The sequence below is a fragment of the Volvox carteri genome, assembly GCF_000143455.1.
Source record: "Volvox carteri f. nagariensis unplaced genomic scaffold VOLCAscaffold_7, whole genome shotgun sequence".
In the NCBI taxonomy this organism is placed as follows: Eukaryota; Viridiplantae; Chlorophyta; class Chlorophyceae; order Chlamydomonadales; family Volvocaceae; genus Volvox; species Volvox carteri.
In genome coordinates, this window is record NW_003307550.1 from 2,363,167 (window position 1) to 2,390,053 (window position 26,887).

The 26,887-nt window shown below is 57.3% G+C and overlaps 2 protein-coding genes across 2 annotated transcripts; one reads left to right on the forward strand and one right to left on the reverse strand.

Moving 5' to 3' along the window:
• On the reverse strand, positions 1 to 3,748 carry VOLCADRAFT_103605 (uncharacterized protein; the record flags this gene model as incomplete). The annotated part of the gene is made up of 8 exons (XM_002947778.1): positions 1 to 406; positions 612 to 720; positions 1,064 to 1,160; positions 1,531 to 1,628; positions 1,916 to 2,016; positions 2,478 to 2,536; positions 3,014 to 3,096; positions 3,695 to 3,748. The coding sequence occupies 7 exons, from the start codon at positions 3,746 to 3,748 to the stop codon at positions 625 to 627; spliced, it is 588 nt and encodes a 195-aa protein (XP_002947824.1). The 3' UTR covers positions 1 to 406; positions 612 to 624.
• A 619-nt stretch (positions 3,749 to 4,367) lies between these two features.
• VOLCADRAFT_88109 (uncharacterized protein) lies at positions 4,368 to 23,626 on the forward strand (the record flags this gene model as incomplete). Its single annotated transcript, XM_002947657.1, has 34 exons — positions 4,368 to 4,431; positions 5,214 to 5,300; positions 5,614 to 6,017; positions 6,074 to 6,445; positions 6,808 to 6,958; positions 7,447 to 7,658; positions 7,921 to 8,004; positions 8,684 to 8,839; positions 9,206 to 9,574; positions 10,066 to 10,279; positions 10,754 to 10,908; positions 11,001 to 11,122; positions 11,399 to 11,459; positions 11,797 to 11,890; positions 12,332 to 12,630; positions 12,770 to 12,922; positions 13,101 to 13,265; positions 13,655 to 13,774; positions 14,027 to 14,101; positions 14,395 to 14,583; positions 14,895 to 15,011; positions 15,148 to 15,995; positions 16,411 to 16,936; positions 17,228 to 17,404; positions 17,756 to 17,938; positions 18,178 to 18,321; positions 18,571 to 18,711; positions 18,853 to 18,978; positions 19,387 to 19,635; positions 19,959 to 20,134; positions 20,263 to 20,401; positions 20,677 to 20,803; positions 21,483 to 21,615; positions 22,087 to 23,626. 34 exons carry the CDS (start codon positions 4,368 to 4,370, stop codon positions 23,624 to 23,626), a joined length of 8,172 nt encoding a protein of 2,723 aa, XP_002947703.1.
• Between the last annotated feature and the right edge of the window lie 3,261 nt (positions 23,627 to 26,887).

A 26,887-nucleotide genomic window follows, 5' to 3' on the forward strand; every position in this document is an offset into this window, starting at 1 on the left:
GGCTTGGGGCCGTTACATGCCCTTAGTGCCGTCGACATACACACCTGTACATGCCGTCGCCAAGTTATGATCCCCCATCTCCCCCCTGCCCCTTTCCGCTCTCTTTCTGCCCCCTGCCCCCTTCCTCCTGCCCACAACAAGGAGCCACCCGCGCACGTGGCGTAACGCGGCGTGGCGGGTGCGAGTCCGCACAACCACGAAGGAACTTAAAACCCTAAAGCCACCCCCCCCTACACCCCCCGCCCACACACACAGGCGCGCGCGCACTCGCAATAAAAAAACAGATACACACACTAAACATGGCGTCGCTGTCCAGCACGTCTTCAGAGGGCCGCAGCAGGACATCGTAGCCGCCACTCTGCGCCTTGGGCTGGTGTACGATATCAAACCGCTTCCAGGCGCCTGTCTGTGCAGAGGTCACCGTTCAGGGGGAGCCAGGGGGAGCCAGGGGGGGTTGTTGGTTCCCCAGTCCAGGAGGAAGCGGACATTAGCGTGTGGGACGGCGGTGCGTCAGGGAAGAGGCTCGGTGACCGGGGGCCCAGCGTGTAAGACTGGAGAAGGCGGACTTTTAACCACGTCGCGTACCTTACACTGTCCATGCCGTCGCGTACCTTGCTGTCCATGTTAAACTTGAACACGTAGTCCCCGGTGAGGCACTCCAGAGCCCACATGGTGCTCCCGCCATCCAGCTTGGCGTAGGAGCCCTGGGAGGGTTTTCTTCTTTTGTAACCTTTATTAGTCTTAACCGGAAAAACTAGACGACTATATATAATATATATATAAACTTAAACTAATCCATTTTTCCAAGCGTTGGAAACTCATCCGTTAAGAATTGGGAGGTGAGAGCTGAGGGTTGAGGGTCGAGGAGGTGAAGACGTGTGTGTGTGTGTGCGTGTGAGGGTACTGACGCACGTGTACAGCTACAATATAACCCACGGGGGGTTCACCCCCCGGGGGAGAACCCCTTCGCACTACTTTCCCCATTCCCCATTCCCTATTCCACAACCTTCACGACGATAGCCCCCTGTGTACAAGCGGCACGGGCTGTTATGCCTAGTCGCACCTTGAATTTGGCCATGGCCTTCTCCAGCAGCAACACCCACGCCTCGTCTCCGTTGGGCTTGGCAAAAATCGGCCTGCCGTCCTGGCCGCAGGGAATCCTGGGAAGCATCGGGGAGATCCGCGTCGCGTGGATCGTAATCTTAGCCACAGCCGCAGACGCGCAGCATCGGTGCAGCGGCAATCCCCGCCGGGCATTTCGACGTAGGTGAATGTGAGCGACGTGGAGTCAACGGCGTCCAGACGGATTTTTTAAAGGATCTTCAGAAATGCCGTTGTCGCTTTACCAACAAACCAATCCGCAAGTTAAAAATCCGCTATTCAACGACCCTGAAGCAATCAGCTGGCATACTGCTGCGCACACACATGTTCGTGCTCGTGCCCGCTTCTGCTAAACATCATGGATGGTGGTATTAAAGGCCCAGCGAGACAAAGCTCAAGCACTCATACGCGCGGGTGGAGGCAACGCACCAGTCGTCCACTGCGATGGTCACCCACGCTTCCTTCGGCGCATCGTACAGCCGTACTTTATACTTGCCGTATGCATTGTATTCCTTAGTCAGGAAAACCTGTTGGCAGGTTAGCGCCAATGGACACGGCATGCCCGGTATGACACGCAGGATACGAGATGCGCGGGGGAACAGCTAGGAATGACCCGTGGGTCTGCACTCTACGGCGCACCAACTTGTGCAGCCCCCGCACAAAATGTTATATTCCCTCTGCGTCACCTCCCATTGCCGCCCATTCCACCCTCATCTTGCTCCACCCTCATCCTTCGCACCCATTCTCATGCCCGCCCCGGGCCTTCCCGACGCCATTCATCCACCTATAGCCGCCCACCCACCCACCCACCCACCTGCTGCACAGCTCCCTCCTGGTTTGCGAGACACGCCAACGCCGACATGAGCCAACAGTCCCCCAGCTGACCCTGACAGATGTCACCGGGCTCGATCCGGTCTGGAGGCGGTCAGGCCACCGACATCATACGACCACACGGCCACAGCGATGCACGGGTCGTGGACACAGCAGGTGGAGGGGCGGGGGAGATGGCGTGGGGGAGCGAAGCACGTGCTTGGGTTTGGGTTTCTTGTGCTTTCATTACCCAACACGGCGCCGTCACCCTTCCAGATCCCTCCCGGCTTCCAAGAGCCTAGAGCCGCGATGTGCAGTCCGCGGGATCCGCCGCCGCGGGGACTACGCACCTATCCAGCGGCCCCTTCCCTGCCTGACCCTTAAAACCCACAGGTCCACACGCTCATGTGTCCAAAACCCACGTGCTAGCCCCAACACACTTCCGACCCCCGACCCCCGACCCCCGAGCGCAGGCCCCTACACCCCATTATCCGTTATCGCGCCAGGCGGTGCCTCCACTGCCCCCATCCAGCGCACCCATTCTCTCCATTCATCATTACACTCACCCGCGAACAGCTTCGCTCCGGTCCGGCTGCTGGCCGCCACGATATCCGCAATCCGCCGCCTGCGCCATGCCGGACCGGTCAGGAAAAGCAGCAGTGGGCCACGGCATCCTTTTCCCTTCGCACCGACTCGCGACGAAACTTCCCCCTCCCCCGGGTAAGGTCTGACAAGGGTGAGGGGGTGCGTTCATGTTGGCTCTCGCCGCGAGGGAGCGGTAGCGGCTGACGGCTGGTTTGGGGAGGGAGGGTGCCGCAGCTGGCAGCAGTGTGCCGCTAGCAGCAGCCGGCGTTACGGCGGCATGTCCATCATCGTCCAACCTGGGGGCTAGCAGGCTAGAGGTGCGATGAAACAAATCATAGCCCCAGCCAACCAGGTAAATGGACTCGCGCTGGGTCAAACCGGGCATCTGAAACCGGCCTGCAGCCTGCTTTCCCTTCCTTCTGATGGTAGATCTGAACCCCCCGCTTACGGCCTGGCCACCATCCCTTGCCCAGTAAGGCCCCATTACTGGTAACCTTTGGAGCACAAACACGCTCACCACTGCACTTCACTGTCGATCTGTTCCGGAGTCTTATTCTTCCACTCTCCTATGGCGGCATGGCTGTGTGGAAAGGACTTATCCTGGTGACGGTGGTGTGAGGCATTGTCACGATGGGCGGCAGGGCAGGGCAGGGCAGGGCAAGGCAGGGCGGGCGGGCGGGCGGGGAACTGTTGTTTAGGGGCTACGAGCATTGCACTGAAGGTAGGTACACAGCCACTTGATGATACCTATTCAGCCAGACACATAGGCGCGTTAACTGCCCAGAGTACTTCAATAGACATATGTACATAGACAGGTACGCAGGCTTGTAGCTAGGTACGCTATGTAGGTAGGGTTTGCACTGCTTAGATGCGATACTTAGATTATAACTAGGCATGTAAGAAGGTGGCTAGGCAATCATTTAATGCCCTTCAGTCGTGCTTAGGTGAGACTGGACTGGATAGAAAAATAGGCGAACAGGGAAAGCAGTTTAAACAACCAGATTTAGATGAAGGTATAGATAGATAGATAGATAGATAGATAGTAGATAGATAGATAGGTAGCGTGGGACGCTTCCCGGCCCCCGGGGACAGAGGCCTGTCCGCGGGAGAGAGCTTAGGCGGTCATTCCGTTGGGGTTGGGCAGCAGGCCCTGGCCAACGTCAGGCCCGGTCAGATACTTGTAACTTGTAATACACACGCGCAGGCACACGCAGGCACACATAGCCACAGCCACACACACAGGTCCAGCCATCATACACCACAGCCACATACAGAAAACGAACAACAAGGCACATGCCCAGCCTTTGGACGCTCAGGTTCTGGCTGGAAGCTCTCGGCACCTAAAAATCCCACGAGCATACCACGCCCTGATGATGGCGTCTCAGAATGGGAATGACTGCAACAGATAAAAGCCTGCTATTAGGCACGGGAAGGTTGCGATGAAGACATACCTTGAACGTACAGTGACAGCAGACGCACATGCCGCATAGGATGCCGCGCCCCAGGCGCGATGCATACACCAGAATGCATCCAAGGAAATAAATCCTACAAGACAGGGATAGGGTAGCCGGGCGGAGCCGAGGCCCTTCAAAACGTCACAGCGTGCAACTGGGTTCTCGCGTGGGTAAACTAGAGAGTGGGTACATAAAACGCGTCTGTGAGCGTAGGATTAGCTGAAATCACCAATGAAAGCAAGTTGAGTACAGCGTTGGGGTTTGAAGCATTTGGAAAGGGTGGCAGGTCCCAAAGAACGTCACCGGTTCTTGGGGCAGTTGGGTAGGCTTGCGTACAGTACGGTTGGCACCAGCACACATGACATCAGCGTCCTACCAGAATATTTGAGTAACTACCTTATAGCTTGAAAGACTAAAATGATTGGCCAGAAGATAGCCTTGCCAATGCACGTCCACCTAGAGGTTGTACACCCATCGGCAGGTGCTGGCATTCCTTTCCGCCTGCTTGCTGATGTGATCCAATTGAAGTTGTGTTATTGTTTTGATAAAAAATGTAATGACTCCAAGAACGCGCGAGACATTTTTCAACTATGACACAGCCGTTCGTCCAGTAGTTGACTTGGTCATAGTGGATTGTCTTAAGGCGTCCTGGGTCAGAGAGGGTACACACAACATTCCTGTATATTGCCAGTATGATGCCTATTGACTTGTCTAGCAGCTTGTCCTGCTCGTACTGAGTACAACACACGGTTTCTTTCTCTGCGGGCTTCTCCTTACCGACATACTATCAACTGCTAGACACAGACACATCGCGACTACCAACAAATAATTGATGGCTTGGACAACCTTTTATTCTAAGCCAGGTGACTTGAAAGCTCAGCCGGTTGAAGCTTTATAACAGAAATTATTGTATAAGGAGTGAAGTTAAATCCTCAGCTGCTCATTTCTTGCAAGTCGCTAGTAGGAGTTCAGCTCGAACTTCTCGGGCGCCTAGCCGGTTACGTACCTTCCGGCTATGGAGCGCCATGTATTGGCACGGGACTTGTCTACAAGGATAAACTGGAGCTAACGCTGGTCCCTCTCGGGGATGGCAGGTAAACGGCCCTTCGCCTCGCTTGCGTGCGCTCTGCGGCCTTGCACGCCTGCGAAAAAGGAAGTGTCGCTACAGAAGCTGTGCTTATGCACGTCAGCAAGGTGTAGCGACGGACTCAATAGATTGTAGTGCTAAGGGGTCCCTTAAAGTTCCGCTTCTGTGTTCTGCAGACGACGACCCGGGACCTCGTCGTCCCGGGCCGGCAACCAAACTGAGCTGGACAACAGTCCTACGCAAGGTCTCCTCTGCAGCAAATGGTGAGGCTCCTGCCTCCTCACTACACGTGTAGTGCTGCCGCACACCTACCCAGTGCTAAAGCATAACTAGTCGCCTCTGTATTTGGAAAAATGAAAATGCATTGCACAGGTATAGTCCTACATAGCTGGGAGGGCTTGCAGCTGCGATGCAGCCCGCTAATACGATGGCACTTCTAGCCTGGCATGATTAGTTTTTTACGTAATAGGGCGTTTTTATCAACTCAATTAAACGCTTGGTTCTTGAAGGCATGGCGTAGGGAGCGAGCTGCTTGCTATAACGGTGACTATCCGCGCTTCGGTCTGCACCTAACAGATATGGGAGCGGGAGATACTGGGGACAGCCCCAAGGTCGCTGCCACGCATCCCATCAGCCGCCCGTCATCGAATGGGCCAACAAGTTTCCGCCAAGTCACGCGGACGGGCAGCAACGTGGGAATACTTGGGCTGTCGGGAACCAACAGCCTGGGGCCGAAGGAAGGTGCAAGCGCTAGCGGTGCACTTGGGGGCCGCTCCCACAGCGTCCTTCATGCTGGCCTGCTGGCTCCGGGGCAGGGGAATGGTACGACAGCTGATGTCGTCACTGCCGTCAAGGATTTGCAGCTTCGGAAGCGCAGCATTATGTTCCAGCAAACCGCCAGCCAGACGGGCCCCAGTCTACAGACACGCACGGGTTGTTTATCGACCTACTTCTTCGCGCCTAACCCAACACCGGGCAAGGTCAGTTTTCTCTGGGTTATGTTCCTGTTCGCATGATCGCACCACTGGGCGGCTAGCTGTGGGCGTTGGCGTATACCTCAAATGCTAAGCGTGTGGATAAAGAGGACATAGCCTTTTTAGTGCAGGTTGATGGCTTCCGCATCCCATGCATTCGCACCTCAGTCACGTTGTTTTGTGCGCTCACAATGGCCGACACTGCAACGATAAGCGACATTGCCTGCACGTTTCACGCCCTCGAACAGGGTGTATGCTTTTCTCCCGACGGTGCATACGTCATGCGCTGGGGGTATGGCACGGATGTGAAGCTGCTGTCGGCGGACGACGGGGTGTTAGTAGTGACGATTACGGGGCCTACTCCAGGTGCTGTGCGCTACGCCACATTCAATTCCGATGGAAGCAAAGTGGCGGTTGCCACTGAAGACTGCAAGGTGGGTTTCGCGCGCAGGGATTGGCCTGGATGGCGGAAGGTAACGTGATGCGGAGGCGCGCGAATTTGCTTGGTCTGCGCTGCAAACTATGCCCCTGCGGACGTGTTAGTAAGGAAACGCTGAATCCCAAATGTCATAATGCAGAAATGACGGAGGCATTTGGGGCGTCTTAGGGGTTGTGCTTTGCGACAGGGGATCACGCAAAGGTTGCTTTGGGCTAGTGTAAGTTACGCAAATGTTGCGTGGCAGCCGCAGTGATGTGTAACGGTAATCCCGGTTGTATCCGGGGATCGAGACCGCGACTTCCCGCTTCCAACGGAGTCCAGAGCTTTGACCTAAATTGCGCTGCATTGGGTTTGCAGGTCTGTGTATGGTTGACCGCCAACAAGCATCTCGTAAACATGCTCGACGTCGGCGCGGAGCCGCTGGCGCACATTGTGTTTAGCCGTGATGGCAGGCATTTATTGTCCTGCGACGACGAGGGGCAGCTGGAGCTCTGGGACGTCACCGAAGGTAGGGCAGGAAGAAAGGCGAGTTTCAGGAGCTAGGTCAAGGACCTGCTTTCGAGGGGTCCGTAGGTTGGCCTCTGCAGTAATGCTCCAGGCGCGGATTGGGCTTGGGATGTCCCCATGCCCAGCTCGCATGCCGTTGGCTATGCGCTCCTTGGTTGGGGTGCGGTGACGTACTTTACAGTTTTGCTGTTGCGCATTCTTAGCGGCTGCACGAAGGTGGATTCTGGGTGGGGAGAGCAGATTCAGGGATGGGAAGTGGTGGTTCGCTAGCTAAGGTCTTGGCTCGGCAGCGAAGCCATGGATGGATCATTTGGGTCACACGTACCTTGGGCGGAAGTCATCTTGGGCACACGCGACATGGTAATGGCAGTGACATGACTTAAAGTATCAGTCCCCAATTTGCATAAGTAGGCCGGGGATTGTGATTGTGCTGGGGATGTGTCTGTTGTCCGCGCTCACTGATGCCTTCCGGGGAATGCCGCTTCGCAGCGAGGATGTTGCGGAGGTACGACACTGGTCATATCAGCAAGAAGTGCGGCTTCAGTGCCAACGGCGATTCGGTGATGTCGTGTGCGGGCGACGACTGCGGGCTTGTTATGTTGAGCACGCGCACGGGCGGCGTCCAGACGACGCAGTTGTATGAGGAGGTGGCCGAGTGTCGTAACCGCGCCTGCTACGTCATCAGTCCGGACGGCACAAAGGTGAGGCACGGGGGCCGCAGCTTAGGAGTCCGGGTTGTGGCCTGGGTGCTGGGATGCGCTCTGCCTCGGCTGCATGTTTGGGGGGTTGAGCTGGGAGGCGTGCTTTCATAGCCGGATGAGGATGACCGACAGTCCGGTGTGTGGCAACCTGTTATGGACGCATTGCAAGGGATGACAGGGCTTTTACGGTCCGTATGGGATTTTTGTTAGCTTTGCTTGGTCCAGACTATGCTCCTTAACCCGTTTTTGACCGCTCGCGCAGGTCTTGTTGTTCATCCAGGAACAGGTTTACGGCATTAACTTGGTGGTGTACCACACGGAGACGGACGTGCACATACCAATGGTGGTAAGTGTTGTGTTTCGCGCATATTCATGATGGGGGCAATCGGAGTGGCACACTAGCTAGGTTAGGTTGTCATCACGCCAGGTAAAGCACAGCGCCTTAGAGAGTGCTGGTCTGCGGAAGGCTTTAGATGCGCTTTTTTGCCACGCCCAGAAAACAATTATGCATCCCAGTTGTTGGAGTGCGAAATCCTAATTATGGACTTGTATTTAACGACCTAGATTTACTTACAGGTGCAACGTTATGTCTCACCTACTGGCGCGTTCCCCTCGTTTCTGGGAAAATGCTATCTGTATATATTAAGTTGTCACGTCGAAAGTCCTATGCTTTTGTTTGTGATTGTTAAGAGGCCCTTAGTAGGATTTTATCGTGCTGCGACTAAGGAAACGTTTTTGGGCATAAGCGATACCATTTGAGGCTGTTATAAGTTAAATAATAATTTATTTATAATTTGAGAGTGTCTCCGAAATGGTTTTGGCTTTGCAAGTTATGTTTGCCGAGGTTCGCACAATAAATCTACGGGCAATGTCATAACGATTTTCATGCGCGGCGATAAAGTGATGAAATGAGTGATGAAATGAGTATGACTTGAGATCAAAAACTGTTTATTTATGTAATAGTGTATTCCCGTACATTACCTGCGATATCATGCGTCTGCGTTTCTCTCGCGCCCATGTGGCAGGTATGCAATGGAGCCGTAACGCATGCGGACTTCAGCAATGATTCATCTCTCTTTATAACTGCTGGTCGAGATGACCTCATACACGTGTGGGAGAGCGAAACGGGAATGCTCCGTACGACTCTTCAGGGCCATGCCAGTGACGTGATGTTTTGTAAGGTGAGCTGTGCAGCGCGGGACCTCACTCCGACATCAGGGATGGGCGCAACGACAATGGTTCGCGTGCGGCGGGTAGCCACGGGCAACTAGGTAGGGTTTCGGTCAAGAGCTGCTTCGCGTTGTGCATAGAACCTGTGCAAATCCCCCTTATCAAGCCCAATGATGGCCCCTCCCTTTGCCAACAAATAATACTTGTTACCCATCTTTAATTGATCTAAACATCGGCCAAGTGTAAGGGAAGGATCAGCTTCCAAGTAATGATGAGCCTTTTCCATCTGTCCAGACATGCCGCAGACCCGGAGCTTCGTCGAGTTTGCATACCTTGATCCGCCCCCAACCTCTTCCCCAACCCCGTGCACAATACAGATTTCTGACGACGGCGAGGTTGCAGTCAGCGGCGACAGCGAGGGCACGGTGCTGGTCTGGACCCTGTCAGACAGCGCGTGTGTCATGCGGCTCCAGGCACATTCCAGCCCCATTGCTTACGTGGACGTGAACGCGGACGGCACGCGCGCGCTGACTGTGGACACCGAGGGCCATGCGTTGTTGTGGTTCCTCGATGCGGCCCGTGCCTTTGAGGTCCTGCGGCAGCACTCGGACTTGGTGTGCTGCGTGGCGCCCTCGCCGGACGGAAGCAGCCTAGTCGTGGGATACAAGGACGGCTGCCTGCGGTGTTGGAACGTGTGCGATGGGCCCGGGCTTGTGGCGTCGGTCACGTGGACCCACTCCAAGCAGGTGTGTGTTGCTGTGGCCGCGCTGGTAGCATGTGCGGACACTATGTCGTGTGAAGCGGGGCCTGGGCCATAAAGTTGGAGGGAAGGCCAGGCAACGGCACCAAAATTTGAAGTGGATTTGCCGAGAATAGGAGGCGAACGTGGGCACTATGTGCGTGGTGACGACAGCATTCAGCATGCTCACGGCAAGGAAGCTGATGAGCCGTGTGTATAGGAGAATGGATGGGTCGATGCAGCTATGCTGCTGTTCCATATCTATGTATGTATGCAGCCCGTTTCCGCGAAACACTGTCAGTAAACGCCGGTGGGAAGGCGTTTAGTTTGGGTATCGATACCTTGCTTTTCGTGCGTTATTGTTAAATCAAGCGCTTGGTTTACAAACCCGCCTCACAAGCATTGATCTGTGCAAAGGATAGTAAGCCCCGGCGCGGAGCTTGTGTCAACACAGTCGGTCTTGCGTTTCATTGACACGGCGTATGGGAACCTCTGTAGGATTCCCCCGTGGAGCAGCTGGTCATGCGGCCCGACGGCGCACAAGTGGCATCGGCGGGGCGAGACGGCATGGTGGTGGTCACCGATATGCGGCGGGGCCTCGTGGTGGCGGCGCTGAACGCGCACACCGACTTCGTCACTGGGCTGCTGTTCAGCGAGCGGAGCGATCTACTGGTCACCGCCAGCCGTGTTGGAGAGGTGTTCGTTTGGAACGGTGAGGCGTGACGGGGATCAGTGGCCAGTGGTTTGCCAAGGGTAGCGCCGGCGGCGCCGACGGCAACCCATTCTAGCCTTTCTATGCGCAGTGGGTGGGGGGATGAAAGAGGAAACAGTGAGTGAGAAAGGAGTCATCGCGTGTATTGGAACGCACGGCTTACTGTGTGAGGGCGGAGCAGGGGAGCGCGGGTTTCAGGCCATCCTCGCGGTGGATATCGTGGCTTAGCTTCAATGGAGAATACGGCTGCTAGCGCAGTGCTGGATCGGCAGTCAACAAATGAACAGGACCTGCAGCATCAGTCCCATGCCCTTCGAAGGTATAAAATCCCTCAGCGCGATATCTTGTCGCATCCGCCTGGCTCGTCATGGCCGTGCTGCTGTGATCCCTGCCATGCACAAGATACATGTACTGCCCGTCTCAGACCTTACCGGAACGCCCCTGCCTTGTTCTCCCTGCGCCATGCGCGTGCAGCCAAGGCGTACGGCTTGGTGCCACTTCGGCAGCTAGAGGTCCCAGAGTTGACGGAGGTCGCATCGCTGGCCATAAGCCCGAACCAGGCCTTTTTGGCAGCGGCGACGGCGGGCGGCTCCGTGCATGTATGGAGCTTGAACAGCTTCGTGTTGCAGGTAGGTCCGTCCGGGACACTTTTCGTTTTGTTGCTTGGCCTAAGGCCAAAGGGTGCTCGACATTCCGGCCGGTTTCCTTCGTCGCCCTACAGTCCGATGTCAAGGTGACGGACCTGCCGGCGACGCGGCTTACCTTCAACGCGGACGCTTCCGTGCTGGCTGTGGGCTCGGCGGACGGCAGCGTGACTCTCATCGACCCCCTAACAGGCACCAGGTATGGTTTGCGTGAATTGCTACCAGGCCGTGCTGCAGCGGCGCTGCAGGGGTCATCGTTACCAGGGTGTGCTTGCGGTCACCACCAGCCTGCTTAGTTTTCACTGTATACTGTTTTGAATGGTAGCCCAGAAATCTTGATTTCGCATCCAATTGACATATCCCCGGTCAGCGCATTGTGGTGTGGCATATGGTAGTCCTGGAGATCTCTCTTCGTCTTTGGTTGTTCCCTGATGTTCTGTGCTGTGGGGCCATGTATGTTCTGCATGTACTGCAGGGCGGCATATTACAAGGGCAACGCATCAAGCATCAATGACGTGGCTTTCCTGCTGAAGCCGGTACAGTGGGGGGACACAGGGTCATGTTATGCATGTCTGCCTTTATCCACCTGCCTGCTGGAACTACAGCACCGGTTGCTCGGGGTAGCTTTAGGTTTGGGTCCATGAGGAGCAGGCGCAGCCCTGAAGGCTTCGTGTTTGGTGCAAAAGCGCGAGGGCGTGGTGTCTTGGATTGGCTGTAGGGGGGCATACACTCAACCGAAAACGATACGCCGTCGGTTAAAATCTTACCGGACGCGGCACGGCATGTGCGAGATGTTAGTTTTCGCGGGGGGTTGAAGCAGATCTCCCCTGGACCGCGTTTCTGATTCTTTGTTTTGTGTGGTTCCTGTCGCAGGAGCACATCCTGCTGAGCGTGTGCGGCAGGCAGGCTATCAAGTGGGACTGCCATAGGAGCACCATTCACCACGTGACGGACTTCATCGCTGATAGTGAGTTTTCCCCAAGGAAAAACAAGGATTTCTTTTAGGAGGACGTATTCCTGTGCGGAAAAGTGGAGTCTTACCATTAGTGAGCATTGGCTTTACCAGCGAGATTCCGAGATAGTGATTTAGGTGCTGCCGCGGCTTTAACAAAGCTTTACTAGGAATGGCCCCGATGTCCAAGCACCCTGGCAGCGCAGCAGGAATAGGCGTCGCTTTCCAGTGCATTATGAAAGCGCAGAACTGGAAGGCACTCGTTTCCCGAAATGAAACCTATGTACCTGTTATGCCACACAAGCACGGTAACACAAGCACGGTAATACACCCTGGCAGCACACAAGCACTCGGACGGCCGTCCACTATGCGCTTGCGTCGCGTTTGGGCTCTATCTTGTTCGAGGTTGCCACCTTACCATTCGTCCCCGCTCCCGTCTTTCTCCATGCCCCGCAGACAGCCGCATCTTCTCCTCCGAATCTATAGGATCGCTTCCTAACCGCGCCTGCGTCGCACACGACGCTGTCGTGCTGTACGATCCTATCAACCACGCTGCCATGTACGACATGGTCCCGCGCCCGCCTGAACAGCATCCTGGCAACAGCTACTTGTTCCGGCACGGCACGGCGCTGACGTCCGGCACTAACGGCCACCCGATGGTGCTCTTCTGCGCCCCCGACACGACCGTCCACATGCTGAGCGACGAGACCAGCGGAACGCGCTGCCTTGATTTTTCCTCCGACGGGCGCCTCCTGGTAAGCCGCAGTGGAGTTTCGATGCCCGTGTGCGACGCTCAGGCTTTGAAACCAGTCCAATTGGGCTGTGGACTGAGCTGCAGGCGTAATCCTGGAAAACTGCATGTGCCTATGCGCGCGCGTGTGTGAACCCCCGCAGGTGAGCGGCACGCTCCGTGGCGAGCTCGTGGTGTGGGATGTAGTGCACCAGCAACAGATGCACAAGTGGGTGGCGCACAAGCGCTACGCCATCACGTGCGTCCGCTTCACACATGATGCAACGGCGGTGTACAGCTGCGCGGAAGACTGCAAGGTGAAGGGGGGGGGGCTGCTGCGGGCAACGCCTACGTCTCTCATGCCCTGCTGCCGCTATTGCTGCTTTCACTTGCCGCAATGTGTATATACGGCAAACCATCATGCTCCTGCGGGGCTTTACTTTTTGATCTGCGTCCGTTAACTGGATACGCTAACCGATGGTATCCGTACCGCAGGTTATCATGTGGGACTGGCGGCGACAGACGAAACTGGCGGTGCTTGTGGGTCACCAAGCGCCCGTTCAGGCCGTGGAGATGAGCGTGGATGGCAACCAGATGGCTAGTGGCGACAAGGATGGCTTCATCTTCATCTGGGACACAGTCACACATTCGCCCAAGCAGGTGCGCGCTGTTCGGTGCCTTTGCTGGATTGCGGCTTCGTTGGGGGGGAAAGGTTGTGGAGCGTCGACGCGTGACGGCCTGCTAGCATACAGCAAGCGCGCCGTTGCTTGGTCAGGGGCCTTCGTTGTGAACTCCTTAAGGCATCGACTTGAATGGGCTACGGGACTTTCCTGCGGCCAGCCTGGGTGATGGTACGCCAACCTATTTCTGGTGGTCCGCCTCGGAAAGCAGCAGCTTTGGGGTATTGAACCATCGTTTCCCGTGCTTCTGATTTCTTGCTTTCAGAACTTATATACGGCCAGCTCTTCTGCCATCTGCAAGTTTTTTCCTTTGGGTGCGAAGAACATGCGTGACGTCGCCTGTCAACTGTGATCCAAATCTTCCCACAGGTTATACCCGCCCACGACGGCTCGGTGCTGTGCTGCAGCCTTAGCCCTTGCGGAACCATGGTGGCTTCCACGGGGGCAGACGAGCACATCGTTATCCTAGACGTGCACGAGGGCCGTCAGGTGGGTCGTGCTGAAGGGCCACATAAAGATAGTAGTAGATAGTTTTGAGAGAGTGAGAGGAGGCCCTTGGCCAAAGGCTAAGAAGCGCGACGCGTTGGTTTACGCTAGACTCCTTTGTGCGTTGTGCCGCGAGGCCGTTGACCACCTACTTAAAGGCGTCGCGCATGCATTTGCCTAGTAGTGAATGGATGCCCTGGCACGAAGGTGCTGAACTGCTCTCGGTTTCTCTTGCCGCTTGTTTGTGCTGCGCAGTTGGCTTCCCTGGACGACGCCATGGATGGCAAGGGTCTCACAATCAAGTTCAGCTTTGATGGCACACGTCTACTGGTGCGTATGAACCGGATCTGGACGTTTGGATCAGGACAGGATAGCCTGTGACGACGCAACTCACACATGCCCGCATGCGGTTCGGACGTGTGCGCGCATTCTTTGTGCCCAGCGCTCCTTACTTCATGTCACTAGGCTCGTGTTTCAAGAGATTCCCGTCCCTTCATCCTAGGCGGACGGTGCGGCTTAGAAATCCACGCGCAGCTGTGGTGGAGTGCAGGTACAACGTCTTGTTACCATGAGCGAGTTCATGTTGCTGCGACCCGTCTCCTGTTTTACCTCTGCCTGCGCAGGTCGGCGGTGAGAAGGGCGGTGTCCTTATCTGGGATGTCGCCCGAAATTGCCTGCTGTACGACATTCCCGCCCACGACGGCAAGGTGTTTGACTGCGGCTGGTCTGGCGACTCGCGGCGGCTGCTCTCTGTGGGCTCTGACGGTCGGGCAAGGCTCTGGGACGCGGCGGCAGGCAGCGAGCTTTGCCAGGTGTGTCCAGGTCTGACCGCACGCTTTCAGTTCTGTCACAGGTCTTGCGGCTTGAATGGAGAAAAAGGATAGTCCGCCCCTCCGGCTGATCCCTTCCCCCCGGGTTCCTTTTCAGTCGCCATGCATTTGCTTGGAAGATACACGACACCGTGTTTATATGTGGCATCCTAGTGATTGCAGAGGGAAGCTGATTGCAGAGGGAAGCTGGTTTTGTATGCGTTTTAGCTGGTTGTGCTCTCCTCCCTGCGCTAATGCGGCCCCCGCATCCCGGCGTGGCTTTGTGTGCCCAATCGGAAAAACAACACCCACAGGCGAACTTCGAGCGCGTGATGGGCGCCGTGGAGTCGGGTGGCTTCGTGCACTGCGATCTGTCAGCGACAGGGAGTCGCATGGCGGGGTGCACAGCCAAGGGCCAACTCATCGACTGGGTAAGCGACGAAATCTCATCACGATTCCAAGGCGTGCTGTGCTTGGCTTCAAGGCCTGCTCGGATGGTTGGCTCGCTTACTGGGCCTCTTATCGTCGGATACTTACCTCACGCGTTTCGCGCATTCCTCCTCGCAGGACGTGGGTGCGGAGCTGCGCTGCGTGCCCGAAGGCTCCATGCTCTACCAGCGGCTTAGTGCTCTCAGCGTCGGGCGCTCTAGGGAGGTTTACGCACGACTGCTGCGGCAGTTCCCACTGCTGCCTAACACACAGGACTCGCGCGGCTGGACCATCCTCATGCACGCCGTTGCCAACTCCAACCCCGAGATTACCAAGCTCATCATCGGCAGCGTCCCGTCTGGATCCGGCAAACTGGGCCTTACGGCGTCCGCGGTACAGAACTCGATCCTGTCGTCGATTCGTCACGTGCCGCGCGTGCAGATGCAGATCGGCGGCACGTCGGGCAAGCAGAGCACACCCGGCGGAGGCTCCGGGCTCGCGTGGGAGGGCAATGGAAGCAAGCGGAGCAACTTACTGGGCGGCGACAGCAGCAATGCCGTGATGAAGCTGGGGTCGCCTGGCGTAAGCGGGAAGAAGCTGACCGTGTTGGAGCCGTTGGACAAGGGCCGCATTGTAGATGACGAGGATGAGAATCTGGACGATGATGATGATCAGGATAGCGGCCTGAGCAGCTCCGCGCCACGAACGGTGGCAACGTCGCCAACGGCAGCGGCGGCAGCGGCTGCGGCCGTGCAGCGGCGGCCGTCAAGCGGCGCAGGCACCGGCGGCGGCGGCTTGCTGAGCCGCATGGGCTCCTTTCTGCGCTCTGGTGCTGAGCTGCTGTCGCCAACAAGGGAGCGCGCGGGGACCCCTAGCGAGGAGAGCCGCGCTGCGGCCGGAATGGCAGACCAGGGCGGGGGCAACGCGTCGCCGCTGGGCTCGGGCCACCTGGGAGCGGCTGAGCTGCAGGATCGACCAATTCGCAGGTAAGGCCCGGCCGGTCCGGTCGCCATAAACCCGGAACGTTCCGCCGTCCTGCAAGTATCCGTATGGCTTTAAACCACCCGTCGGCATGCGCCTCCTTCCTGTCGCCGGGCCCGTGGAATGACGATTTGCGCTTGGCGTCACCCTGGCCCTCATATGCACATCATAATTTAGGGGAACCCTGGAGGTGTTGCACATTTCATGACTCCTTACCCGCAGCGCGGGCGTTATCTAGCCCTCCTACAGCCAACCCCACGTGATCACATCCTCGGCGGTGCACACACTTAACAAAAACGTACCGTCCACCTGCCGTTTTGTCCACCCGTCCATCGACCGTGAATCTACCGTGCCGCGAAGTCCGCGCGCCATGAAGCCTTCGCTAATGTTTGCGACCGAGGCAGCCGTTGGCGCGCACAGAACGGCGGCGTCAAGCCCCACTCCCGGCACCGGGAGCCTCCCGTCCATCCTCAAGAACAATCCCAGCAAAGGCCCCGGCACTGGCAGCGGCACGGCCGGCGCCGTGAGCGAAGCAGGTGGTGGCCTTACGAGCAACATCAGCGTGGATGTGCCGGTCATGACGGATTCGGCGCCGCAGGAGCAGCCCTCTCTTATTGGCCGCCGAAGCTTCGGCGGCAGCGGTCCTGGAGGCATGGACGGCAGCGTGCGCGGCGGCATCACGTATGCCACCGGTCGACGGTCCCTTCTGGGTTCCGTGTTGGAGGCGGAACGCGAGCGCGACAGCGCCGGTGCGCGCAGCCGCAGGCGCAGCTTCATGTTTGGCAACGGCGTGCCGCATGGCGGCGGTGGCAGCTCCTCCCAGCTGACGACCACCAACCTGGGCCGCAGCATCCGCCATATGGTGCACAAGCTGGCGCGCGTGAGCTCGCGCGGCGGCGGCAGGGATTTGGAAGAGGCCACGCCGCCGGAGGACAACGTGGACGTGGTAAATGACTGGGTCACTGCTTAGTTCTTGCCTATGGGTTAAGCTATACATAAATTGAACTGGGAAGAGGCTTTTCTGTAGCACGCCGCTGCAGTTTGGTGGTTAGGACGGGCTGTTGGCGACATTGGAATGCCTAGTCCGCTATCTATGCTCTATGCGTCCAGACAGCTGCCTTGCGCTCTATTGTCGAGGAGTGCGCGAGGTGCTAAGCACCGGTTTGGCGTCCTGTGCCTGCCTTTCCCTCATGTCTTATCTCTTTTCTATTTTATTGTGGAATGCCTTCATGCGCAGCGCCACGTGAGCGACCTGAGCCGCAACGGCTGGCATGAAGAGGATCACGACCAGACGCGGTCGCAGAGTGGCGCTGGCAGTACTGGAGGCAAGGGCGGCATCGGCAGGGAGGGCAACTCGGCCGGCTCCGGCGTGCCATCGGCGTCCGGCAACCGGGGCAGCAACAGGGTTTGGCCGGTGAGTTTGTCAGCTGAGCTGCGCAGAAAACTAAAAGCACACACACACAGGCACATGTTGCGCATATACACAAAGCGAGGTAACGCAGATGTACATTCGCAAGGTGGACTACCAAGAGCGCAAGCTGTTGCTGCATTGTGCTTGGGCGACAGCTGTCACAGCCGATTGTCACAGACGTGCTTCGGCGCGCCGCGCCATGCCCTGTTCCGCACACAACACCCGTCATCGCCCTGCGTTGGTGTTTCCTATGCTCACGCCAAGCGCGGCGCAATACAGAAATACTGCCGCTCACTGCCGAACCCATTGACCTGCTGCGTCTGGATTTGCTGCCGCATTGTTCCACGTGCGCAGGAGTCTCAGTCGCCCGACCGCACGGAACCAAATGTCATAAAGATTGCGTTGGACGCTGGCGCAGCGGACTGCGTGCAGCACGTGCTTGACGCGGTGCTGGCACAGAAAGTGACCCCTGGGTCGTACCATGCCATTACTGCCGCCATTCCGGCAGTGGCGCAACAGTACCCTACCATGTGCCAGGTGTGTCCACGGAAACCATTTGGGTTGCCCCTCATTCGCACTTGACCGTATTTCCACACAAGCGACGTCGTTGAACGACGTCTTCAAACTCCTCAGATGTTTGAAGTCTTTTACAGTTGACCAAACCATTCCGAGCTTCCCTTTATGTTCTGCTGCGCCTGCTGTTGCTACTACTGTTACTTCGCCTGCGCCTGCCATTGCGCTTATTATTGCGAATGCTACTGCTGCTGCCGTTGTAGGTCTTTTTGTCAGGTCTACCCCTGCGGCCTCTGGGTGAAATGGAGGTGCCATCCTCCATTGCCGCGCGGGGCATGATTGTCACGTCTGCGCCATCGTACACGTCGTACAAGGAGATGTGGACTCACGAGCTTCAGCTTGGGGGGGTAAGCAACCAAGTCGGATTGCCTAGGACGCTGCGTTCGACGATTACACCGACTCATGGGAATTTTGGGAGGCCGGTTATCCTCGCTGCACCTCTTAGGCTGATAGCAACATCTGGCTTAGCATCCGCTGCGCGCTCGGTTACATCCAGAAATCCGGGGAATTGCAGCAGGGATTCCAACCCGACATGGGGTTATCGTCGCGAAAATCGGTCCGCTCGCACCTGCTTGTGCTTTTGTGTCGCTCTGCAGGGCAACAAGGGGCCTATGGCGCTCATGGAGGCGTGCATGGTGCCGCTGCCCTTCGCGGCCGCCAGCGGCAAGACGTCGGTGCTGCACACACTAGTGGAGAGCAGCGTACCTGTGCAGACCTACGGCAGCGATACCGTTAAGGTGAGAGGAAGCCGTCCAACTCAATGGTTTGACGGTATCGTCGTTACCGCCCTTCCATTTGCCATGCGCTGGGCAACTTCGATCCATAAATGAGACCCGGAAAAATCTCGCTGTGCGGCCCTTCATTTCACCGTGCTACAGGCGATTGTGGATTACAAATGGCGCAACTTTGCGCAGCGGAGGATTTACATTAAGGCCCTCGTGTACCTTCTGTACACGGTGATTTTCACCGTCTTCGCAGTGCTGTTTGCGGACCACGACACTTCGGTGGGTTGGGCTAGGCGCTGGGCCGGGCCGGGTTGGAAGCATTGCTTGCATTTTTGATTTACCTGGATGGGCCATGTCGCACGGCAGTGCGATTGTGGGTTCTGGGCACGGCAGTGCGATTGTGGGTTGCTTGTTGCGGAGAACGCAGAACATGATGCGTGCGCCTATTACCCCGACGGTATTACTCCCACGGTGGTGCATTTGAATGTGCACCATTAGTCCTGGCGCTTTCGCAGCGCATGGCGCGTAAAAGCCATGTCCGCCCTCCCGACTATCCTGCTCACGTCTAGTTGCTGTTTAAGAGAGCCCCACCTACCGGGTTCAGTGAAGGCGACTGCTCGGAACGCTTTTCAAAAGACCAGTCATCTCACTCAGCTCTGTGCATGCACTTGATCCTTGCCTCCGCAGGCCAGCCTGAAAGGATTGTTCAGTGCGAAACGCGGCGTTGCGATGGTGGCCTTTGCCGCCATACTCTTCCTGTATGGTAATTACTTTCTCGTCCTGGAGTGCGTGCAGCTCGCAAGCCTCGGCGCCGCAGCGTATTTCGACTCGTTTTGGAACATCGTTGACATTGCCGCCTACGTGACAACGCTGGTGGTCTGTCCCTGCACGGTGTTCCGAAAGGGCATTGGCAAGGGAGATTTCGTCGCAGTGTTGGTGCGTATGGGGCACCACGCAGGGGCTTTCCGGAACGCGCTGTGGGGCATGGCAGCATGGCAAAAGTAGCATGGCTCTTTCTTTCACCTCCATCCAGTGTTGCATATTGGCGGGGTAACCCCCGTACCTGTGGGGGCATGGCTGTATCTGTCAAACGCTTCTTCCAGAACCTAAGATATACCTAGGGTGATTTTTTCAGTAAAGATTTCCTGTTTTTTGCAGTGCACGGCGTTTCGTGATCCCCTTCCCCTTCGCGCGTAGGGAGTCAGAGCAAGTTTCTTCGAAAATTGTAATCTTGCGGTTTATTTTCTTACTTGTGGCAGGTCGCCGCAGAGGTCATCATGCTGTGGGTCAAGGTCTTGTTCTTCGGCTTGGCAATTGACGGCGTGGGCACCTTCATTTTCATGACAGCCGAGATCATTAAGGGCCTCAAGTACTTCATCGGCTTGCTTGCCACGCTGTTCATTAGCTTCGCCGTTGCCTTCATGGTGCTGTTCAGGTAGGGCTGGCTGAACCGATGCTGGCTGACGGTTTGGCTGGCTTGCAACGTGCCTGGCTGGCAGCTCGGCTGCTTGATGCTGCCTTCACCGGCGATGGACCAACGATTGCCTCTTGATCGCGTTGCAGGGACGCGCCGACAAGCGATGGAGGTGAAGACGGCCTTGGAAGCCTGTATGGCGACTTTGGTAACTCGCTGCTCAACGTGTACCTGGTGATGTTTACAATTGGCGACCCACATAAGGCTGCTGAGACTGAGTACGGTCACGTGAGTATGGGCCGCGCCCTCTATCGTCCCCTCCTCCCCCCCTATCATTGTCTGGGTTATGGGCCTCCCACGGCACCCTCATATGCCATTATATGTTGTCTTGCGGGTCCGGTGCTGCTCCTGGGTTTTGAACCCATGTTGCTTCTCGCTGGATACACCTCGCTGCCCGTTGCTGCGCTTTTGACACATCGAGGGTTTGCACTACATCCTTATTCTCCGCTCTGCACGCAGCCGGTAACGGCTACCGTTATTGTCCCCCTTTCCGTTCCCTTCAGTTCGCCATCCTGCTCTTCTGCGTGTACATGTTCGCTCTGTTGGTGGTGATGCTCAACATGATTATTACCCTCATGGCGGACATTTACCAGAAGGTCAAGGGGATCCAGCATTTCGTCTTCCTCAAAGGTAGGAAGACACGCGCCAAATACCCGGTAACGGTCACGTACCAGCCGTTTCCTAGGGGAACTAAAGTTCTTCATCCCGCTCTTCATCCGCATCTTCGCTTCACGTCAGCAATTGAGGCCCAATGCCCACGTGCCCGCGAGAGCCATTATGCACGGGGGAAATGCTGGGAAAGCCACAGGACCGCGGGGTTGTTTCTGGGCTTGGCTGAAGCTGTCCAGCAGCCTTCGGGCTCATGGCCCTTTGCAGCTGCAGCGTGCCTAATAACTTTGTCGAGGTTTACCCCTACGGTTTCGACCTCTTGTTATGTCAACGTGCACCGAAAACCCGCAACCGCCGTCCGCGCCTCATGCATGGTAGCCTGTAGGTTGCACCCTCAGCTTGCGTTTGGACACCTTGACGGCTTCCTCCTGCCCTATGTGTGGTATCATATTGTTTTCTGCGCCCGTGTTGTCCGGCTTTCTTAGCAACCAACCATACGGAAGGAATTTGGCTCGGCTATGTGGTTCAGCTTTTTGTATTGTTCCCTGTATTGTTGCCCTCATCCTTTGCGACCATGTTCCGTGAGCCTCACTGGCTCTGCACACGCTCGAGGGTTCTATCCTGCCTCGCAACATCTGGTTGCGCTGTGGCCTTTGGCGCGACGCCACCTGCCATGTTGTGCCGTGCTCCCACACCTCAGGCCGTGCGGAGCTGATCATCGACGTGGAGAGCACGACCGGTGGCAGCCTTATGAACGCGGACCATCCCTACCTGCACCTGCTCATGCCGCTAAGGAAGGATGCTGGTGCAGGGGACTACAACGATGATGACGCGTAAGTGTGTCGTGCTGCCGATGTTTTTAGGTGTCCTAGTTTGTCCCTGCCGGCGTGCTGCTCGCCCTTGCGAGTGCATGGCGGGGGCCGCCTTTGGCCGAACGTGCCGCTGCCCCATCGTGCCTCTGCCCTAACTTGTTTGCGCGCTGCAACTTGTTTCCCTAGCTACGGACTGCACGACCGATTGTTGTCTCGCCCGGATCGGGCTATTGGGTTGAAGGGCCGTTTCTTGAGAACTAAACGATGCACCGTTAACAGTTACACAAGAGCTGTGTTGCGTGGGGTTTGCGGCGATGTGCAAAAGCGTTTGCAGAAATCCTGCATTTGCAGGAAGGCGCCGGGTGCCTTTCGTCGCCGCCTCAGACCTGAAGCTTGCTGGAGCTCATTGTCCAGGGGCTGATGCTTTTACCCTCAGGTCGTCTCCTGAGCCTGCCCCGGTATTGTGTGTGTTCCAATTTTGTGTGCATGCAGGGACAAGCTGGTCACTGCGTCTGTTCCGCGAGGGGCATCGGGGAATGCTGGAATGGGCCCACTCGGGGCGGTCGTCTCCCGCGCCGTCAGCCTGACAGGCGGCATCGGCCGAGGCATTGGCGGAGGCGGAGCCGTCGACGGTGCTTCGGGCAGCAACAGCGACGATGATGACGGTCGCAGCGTGGTGGGTCGTGCACTCAGCCGCATGCCCTCATTCAAGTCCATGCGGAGCTTCGCCGCCACCACGACGGCAGCTGCGGTCACCGGCGGCGGTCACGGTCAGCGGCGGATTGCGGAGCCTTTGACCGGTATTGGCAGCACGACCATGCGGCGTGTCGGCAACGCAGCGGCTGCCGCCATCGCTGCCGCCGAAGCAGAGCGGTTGGAGCGGTTGGAACGCGCCGTGAACCGCCTAACAGCCAACCTCGACACGGTCATGAACCACATGCGGATTCGACGCCAGTCGAACTCGGGGGGCCCAGGGTTATTGGCAACAGAGACTCTATCGACTGGCGCCACGGCTTCTAACCGTCGCGGCGTCAATCAACGCAGCACGATGAACGGTGTTGGCAACTCGAGCATGCCCGCACGTGGTGTGGGGAGAGCGGATAATTCCTTCGGAGGTCCACTACCAGGCGGGGTTCCTAGCCGCGGGCCCAGCCGGCCGACAAGTGCGCTGGGCCCTTCGCCATCGCTACCGCCGCCGGTGGTTGTGGCACACCTTGGCATGCCCGGGGCGGTGCCGTCTGTTCCCGTCGCGATCCCCACCTTTCCATCTGGCCACATGGCCAGCACCGGCGGCAGCAGTGGTGCGGGTGCCGGCGCCGGCAGCCATGGCCACTTGCACGCAACGTTTGCGGACCAGTACGGCTCCTTCTTAACCACTGACGCTGACGGCTCCGTCCGGGGTGTGCGGGCTCCCGAGGGGCAGGAGCGGGCCTCGTCCAGTTCGAGGAACAACACAAGCACTGGCGCTGGCGGCGCAGGCACTCCTGTCGCTGCGGGTTCTCCGGTCTTGGGCAGTGTCAGATCGGGGACGCCTGACAAAGCGGTGGTCACCATTGCTGGTGGTGCCGGCGGCGGAGCGCCACCCGGCGGCGGCGGCGGTGGCAGTGGCGGCGGCGGTGTGAACCACACCAAGCCGAGCGCCGTGCCGCAGCCCGGCGAGACCTCTGATGTCCAGACAGGAGTGGCGTCGCCGGTGGTCAGGAAGACGACAGCAGCGCGGCTTTCCGAGGGATCGCCCTCACCATCGTCACCGAGCGGCGGCACCGCAGCGCCTGTCAGCTCACAGCCCAACAAGGCCGGCAGCGTGCGCGGCGTGGCCGCTGTTGACCGGTCGGCTAGGAGCAGCAACAGCGCGTCCAGCAGTAATGGCGCCGGTGGCGGCGTCGCTACGGCGGCCCGATTGGTGCTGGATCCGGAGGAGCCGGCGGCGTGGGGAGGATCGGGCCCGGGGCGACCACCTGCCGATAGTGCTAACGTCAGCGCGGAGCCCCGGAGGATCCGTACACCTGGCGAAGTCGATCCCAGCGGCTAGCGCCTTGCAGCTGTTAGCCCCTAATGCAAAAGGCCCCCTTGCAGGTTGTTGGGCCTTGCTAACGAGTGCCGTGCTAACGTGATGCGAGGTGGCTGTGTATGGTGTGTGTGTGTGTGCTCTGATGTTTGCTTAACAGCTGCGTGCTTTAGGACTCGGCCCGGCTTTATGTGTGGGGCCATGCATGTACAGTCGATGTGATACAGGGGGGTCAGCGAGGTGAGGGGATGCAGTTGCGATGGCATGGGGCAGCTGGTGGAGTTGGCGCCATCGTGATGCAAAAAGGCGACGCAAAAAAGATGGGATGGCCTGGGCTGGGCTGAGCTAAGCTGGGCAGCGTACTTCTGCATTGCACTGTGCTGCAATAGGCATGAGACTGGCGTGCTTGGCCGCCCTGTTACCGTTCGAGATTATGCGATATATATTACGCAGCTTTGCAATGTGTAGGGTGCCACTTTTAACAAGGAAAAGGCAAAGGCTGGGGGGAGGGGTATTCGGGAACTGCCTAAATTGTGGAGATTATGCGGGTTTGCGTGACCAGCGCTGACGGTGGAAGCGCATTACGTGGGGATGACGGGTGTTGGCTTGGGTAGCATGATAGAGCAAGCTGGCGTGGATACATCGTACCGCTGTTATACCCTCTGATGGGTAGCGTGTTGTGGTGCAAGACGTGGCGAGGTGCTGTACTCTCGGCTCCTTGGTGCGAATGAAATACAGATGATCCGGGCCAATGGATAGCGGGTGGGTAGTTGCAAACCGGAATCACGGTGAGACGCGGCAATGGCTTGGTCTTGGGGTGCGGAGCCAATACGCCTGTGTGCAGTTGCTGCCGATAAATGTTGGTAAGGCGTTTTCCCTGCCTTTGTACGCTTTGGGGCCACACTGGTTGGGGGGCTAAGCATACGTGTGTGTTTTGAGCTGCTGCACTGCATATCCTGAATGTTAGTTTGGTCCATCCGCCATTCTCAGGAGCGTCCTTGTGCGTGCCTGTCCTGTGGGATGTCTGACGGGATGAACAATCTAGCTTGGAGAACCCGGGCTTGGGAACGGGGCTGGCCAGTGGAACTGGAGGACGATAGGGTCGAGGCGACGCTTTGGTTGCACGCACATCGCTACATGGAAGGCGCGGAATGGCGCAGCTTGCTCGCTCCCACGCGCGTGTACTCGTTATCCGTTTCCGTAAGACGCCGGATGGGGTATTTAATGGGGATGGACAGTGGCTACTGTAGCCGCGGCGCCACATCAATTATGGAACTTGTGGGACCCGCGCCGTGGGCTCTCTGTGGTGTATCCGCTGGAAGTAGTTCTGCTGCTGCTGTTGCTGTGTGCGCGCGTATGTGTGTCTGTGTGTATGCATATGGACACTGGAGTTACTGTCAGACCTGTTGTCGTTATCCACACGCGGGTGGAGTGTCTGGCTGCGTACGACCTGTTGACTGAGGGGATGTGGCTTTGGTCGTCGTCGTCGCGGTTGGTTATGGGGCCCGGCCTGCGAGGTGTGCGGGGTGCGTCCCGTTCGTCATGGCGACCAGGAGCCCCGGTGGCGCGCGCTTGCACTGTGAACTGAACAGGGTTACTCCCATCACACTAACAAAAACCCGCTATGCTGATACCTTAATGGCCCGCGCCTTTGTTTGGATTTTCGTACATGAAAAACCAGCACGCAAAGACGGATAGCGCGAGGGCCAAAAGGCTCCGCGAGACATGTATGGCATGTGAACGCTTATTCTGTCGAAGCCGTGTACAGCACCTTTTTTGTCGGAGGCATCATGCCTCTCACGCTAATGAGGCCCGTTTTCCGACTTGGCAAAGTCATTCGGTTGTCGGCGCGCTCCCGTCCATCGAGTGCTTTCATCGCGCGTCATGTTGTTTTGAACTGGATAGTGCCGTTAGGTCCTGGTCTCAGGGCACGTCCCAGGTTGAAGGCCGTGGTGGTGATGGTGTTAGGGTCTAGCGATTGCGACAGATGGAGCTTCGTTACGAAGAGCTGCAACGCTCCAACCGGCGCCTGTGCTTCTGATGAAGGAATGCACGTGTTGTGACATCGATTGCATGCTGCAGATTCAAGAGGTTAAATACAGCAGATACATAATTGTGCTCGCGCGACGATTTCGTGCGTGCTGCCCATACCATCGTCTCTATACTAGGCACTATTGCGCCTCTTCGTGCGGCAACGTGGCAGGGTGCCGGCGCCCTCACAGGCGGCACGTGGTGAACCACCTGCCCACCACATGTAAGTTGTGCGCTTGCGTGCGTTTATGTGATGCGGACCACTTCACAGGCGCGATCGGCGCATAGAGGAGCACAGGTCGACACGACACCACCGCTGCGGATGATAACGCGAATGAATAAATTAGATCGCTATTACCGCGATTCGCAGCAATCAGTTAATGGTTCACTGGACTGTGATTACGGTGAGATGTTATTCATGGCAGGCGTTGGCGGCGGACATTTTGTTGTTTTTACGTTCCGCTTGGCGTTTGGTGTACTACTACTAGCCCCAGAACGCCTTTGACCCAAGGGGGGCGCGGCTGCATGTGTGGCGGATTGGGTGGAGAATCGGATAGTCTGGTTCAACTCGTTGTAAGGAGACTTGCCACCATCTACAACGGACCAGCATCACCTGTTTCTGCGGATAGGTTTGGCATCCTGGCAAAGGATGCTCGACAGCGATTACCACCAGGCAGCAACAGCACCATCGTAAATAGGTAAAGATGAAATGGCAAATGAGTGCGTCTCCCTCTTGATCGAACTCGCGACAGTTGGCAAGTGGCTGAGCGAGCGTGGAGAAAGCAATGACGGAGACCCGTACAGGCTCGAGTTCAAGTCAACATAGCTACGTTTTCAGTTGTGGGTTCTGTCTAGACGTGTGGGGAAACCTGTGTCTTCATGTGCTTTTTAAGATAATGCACGCTGCTCTTGGCCCCCCACAGTTGAGGAAAGCTTCGCCTGGCGTGAAACAATTATTCGCCCGAGCGCGTAGGTCACGAAACGTTCCGTACATCAGCTGTCATTATTTCGACATACTCGCATATGGGTGTGTGCGTCGCCTATACGGTACGGTCATGTCGACATCTTTGGGACATTTGGCCCACCGCGAAGCTTTTTCGCCATGCGGCGCGCTGTGCAGATACATGCAGGTGCAATGCATAGCCCAGAAGCGTAGGCGAAATCTCAGCACCTTTACACGAAGCCGACGGCCAACGACCGCATTACTAACCATACCTTTTATCTCCCTGTCGTGGTGCAGACCCGCAAAACGCA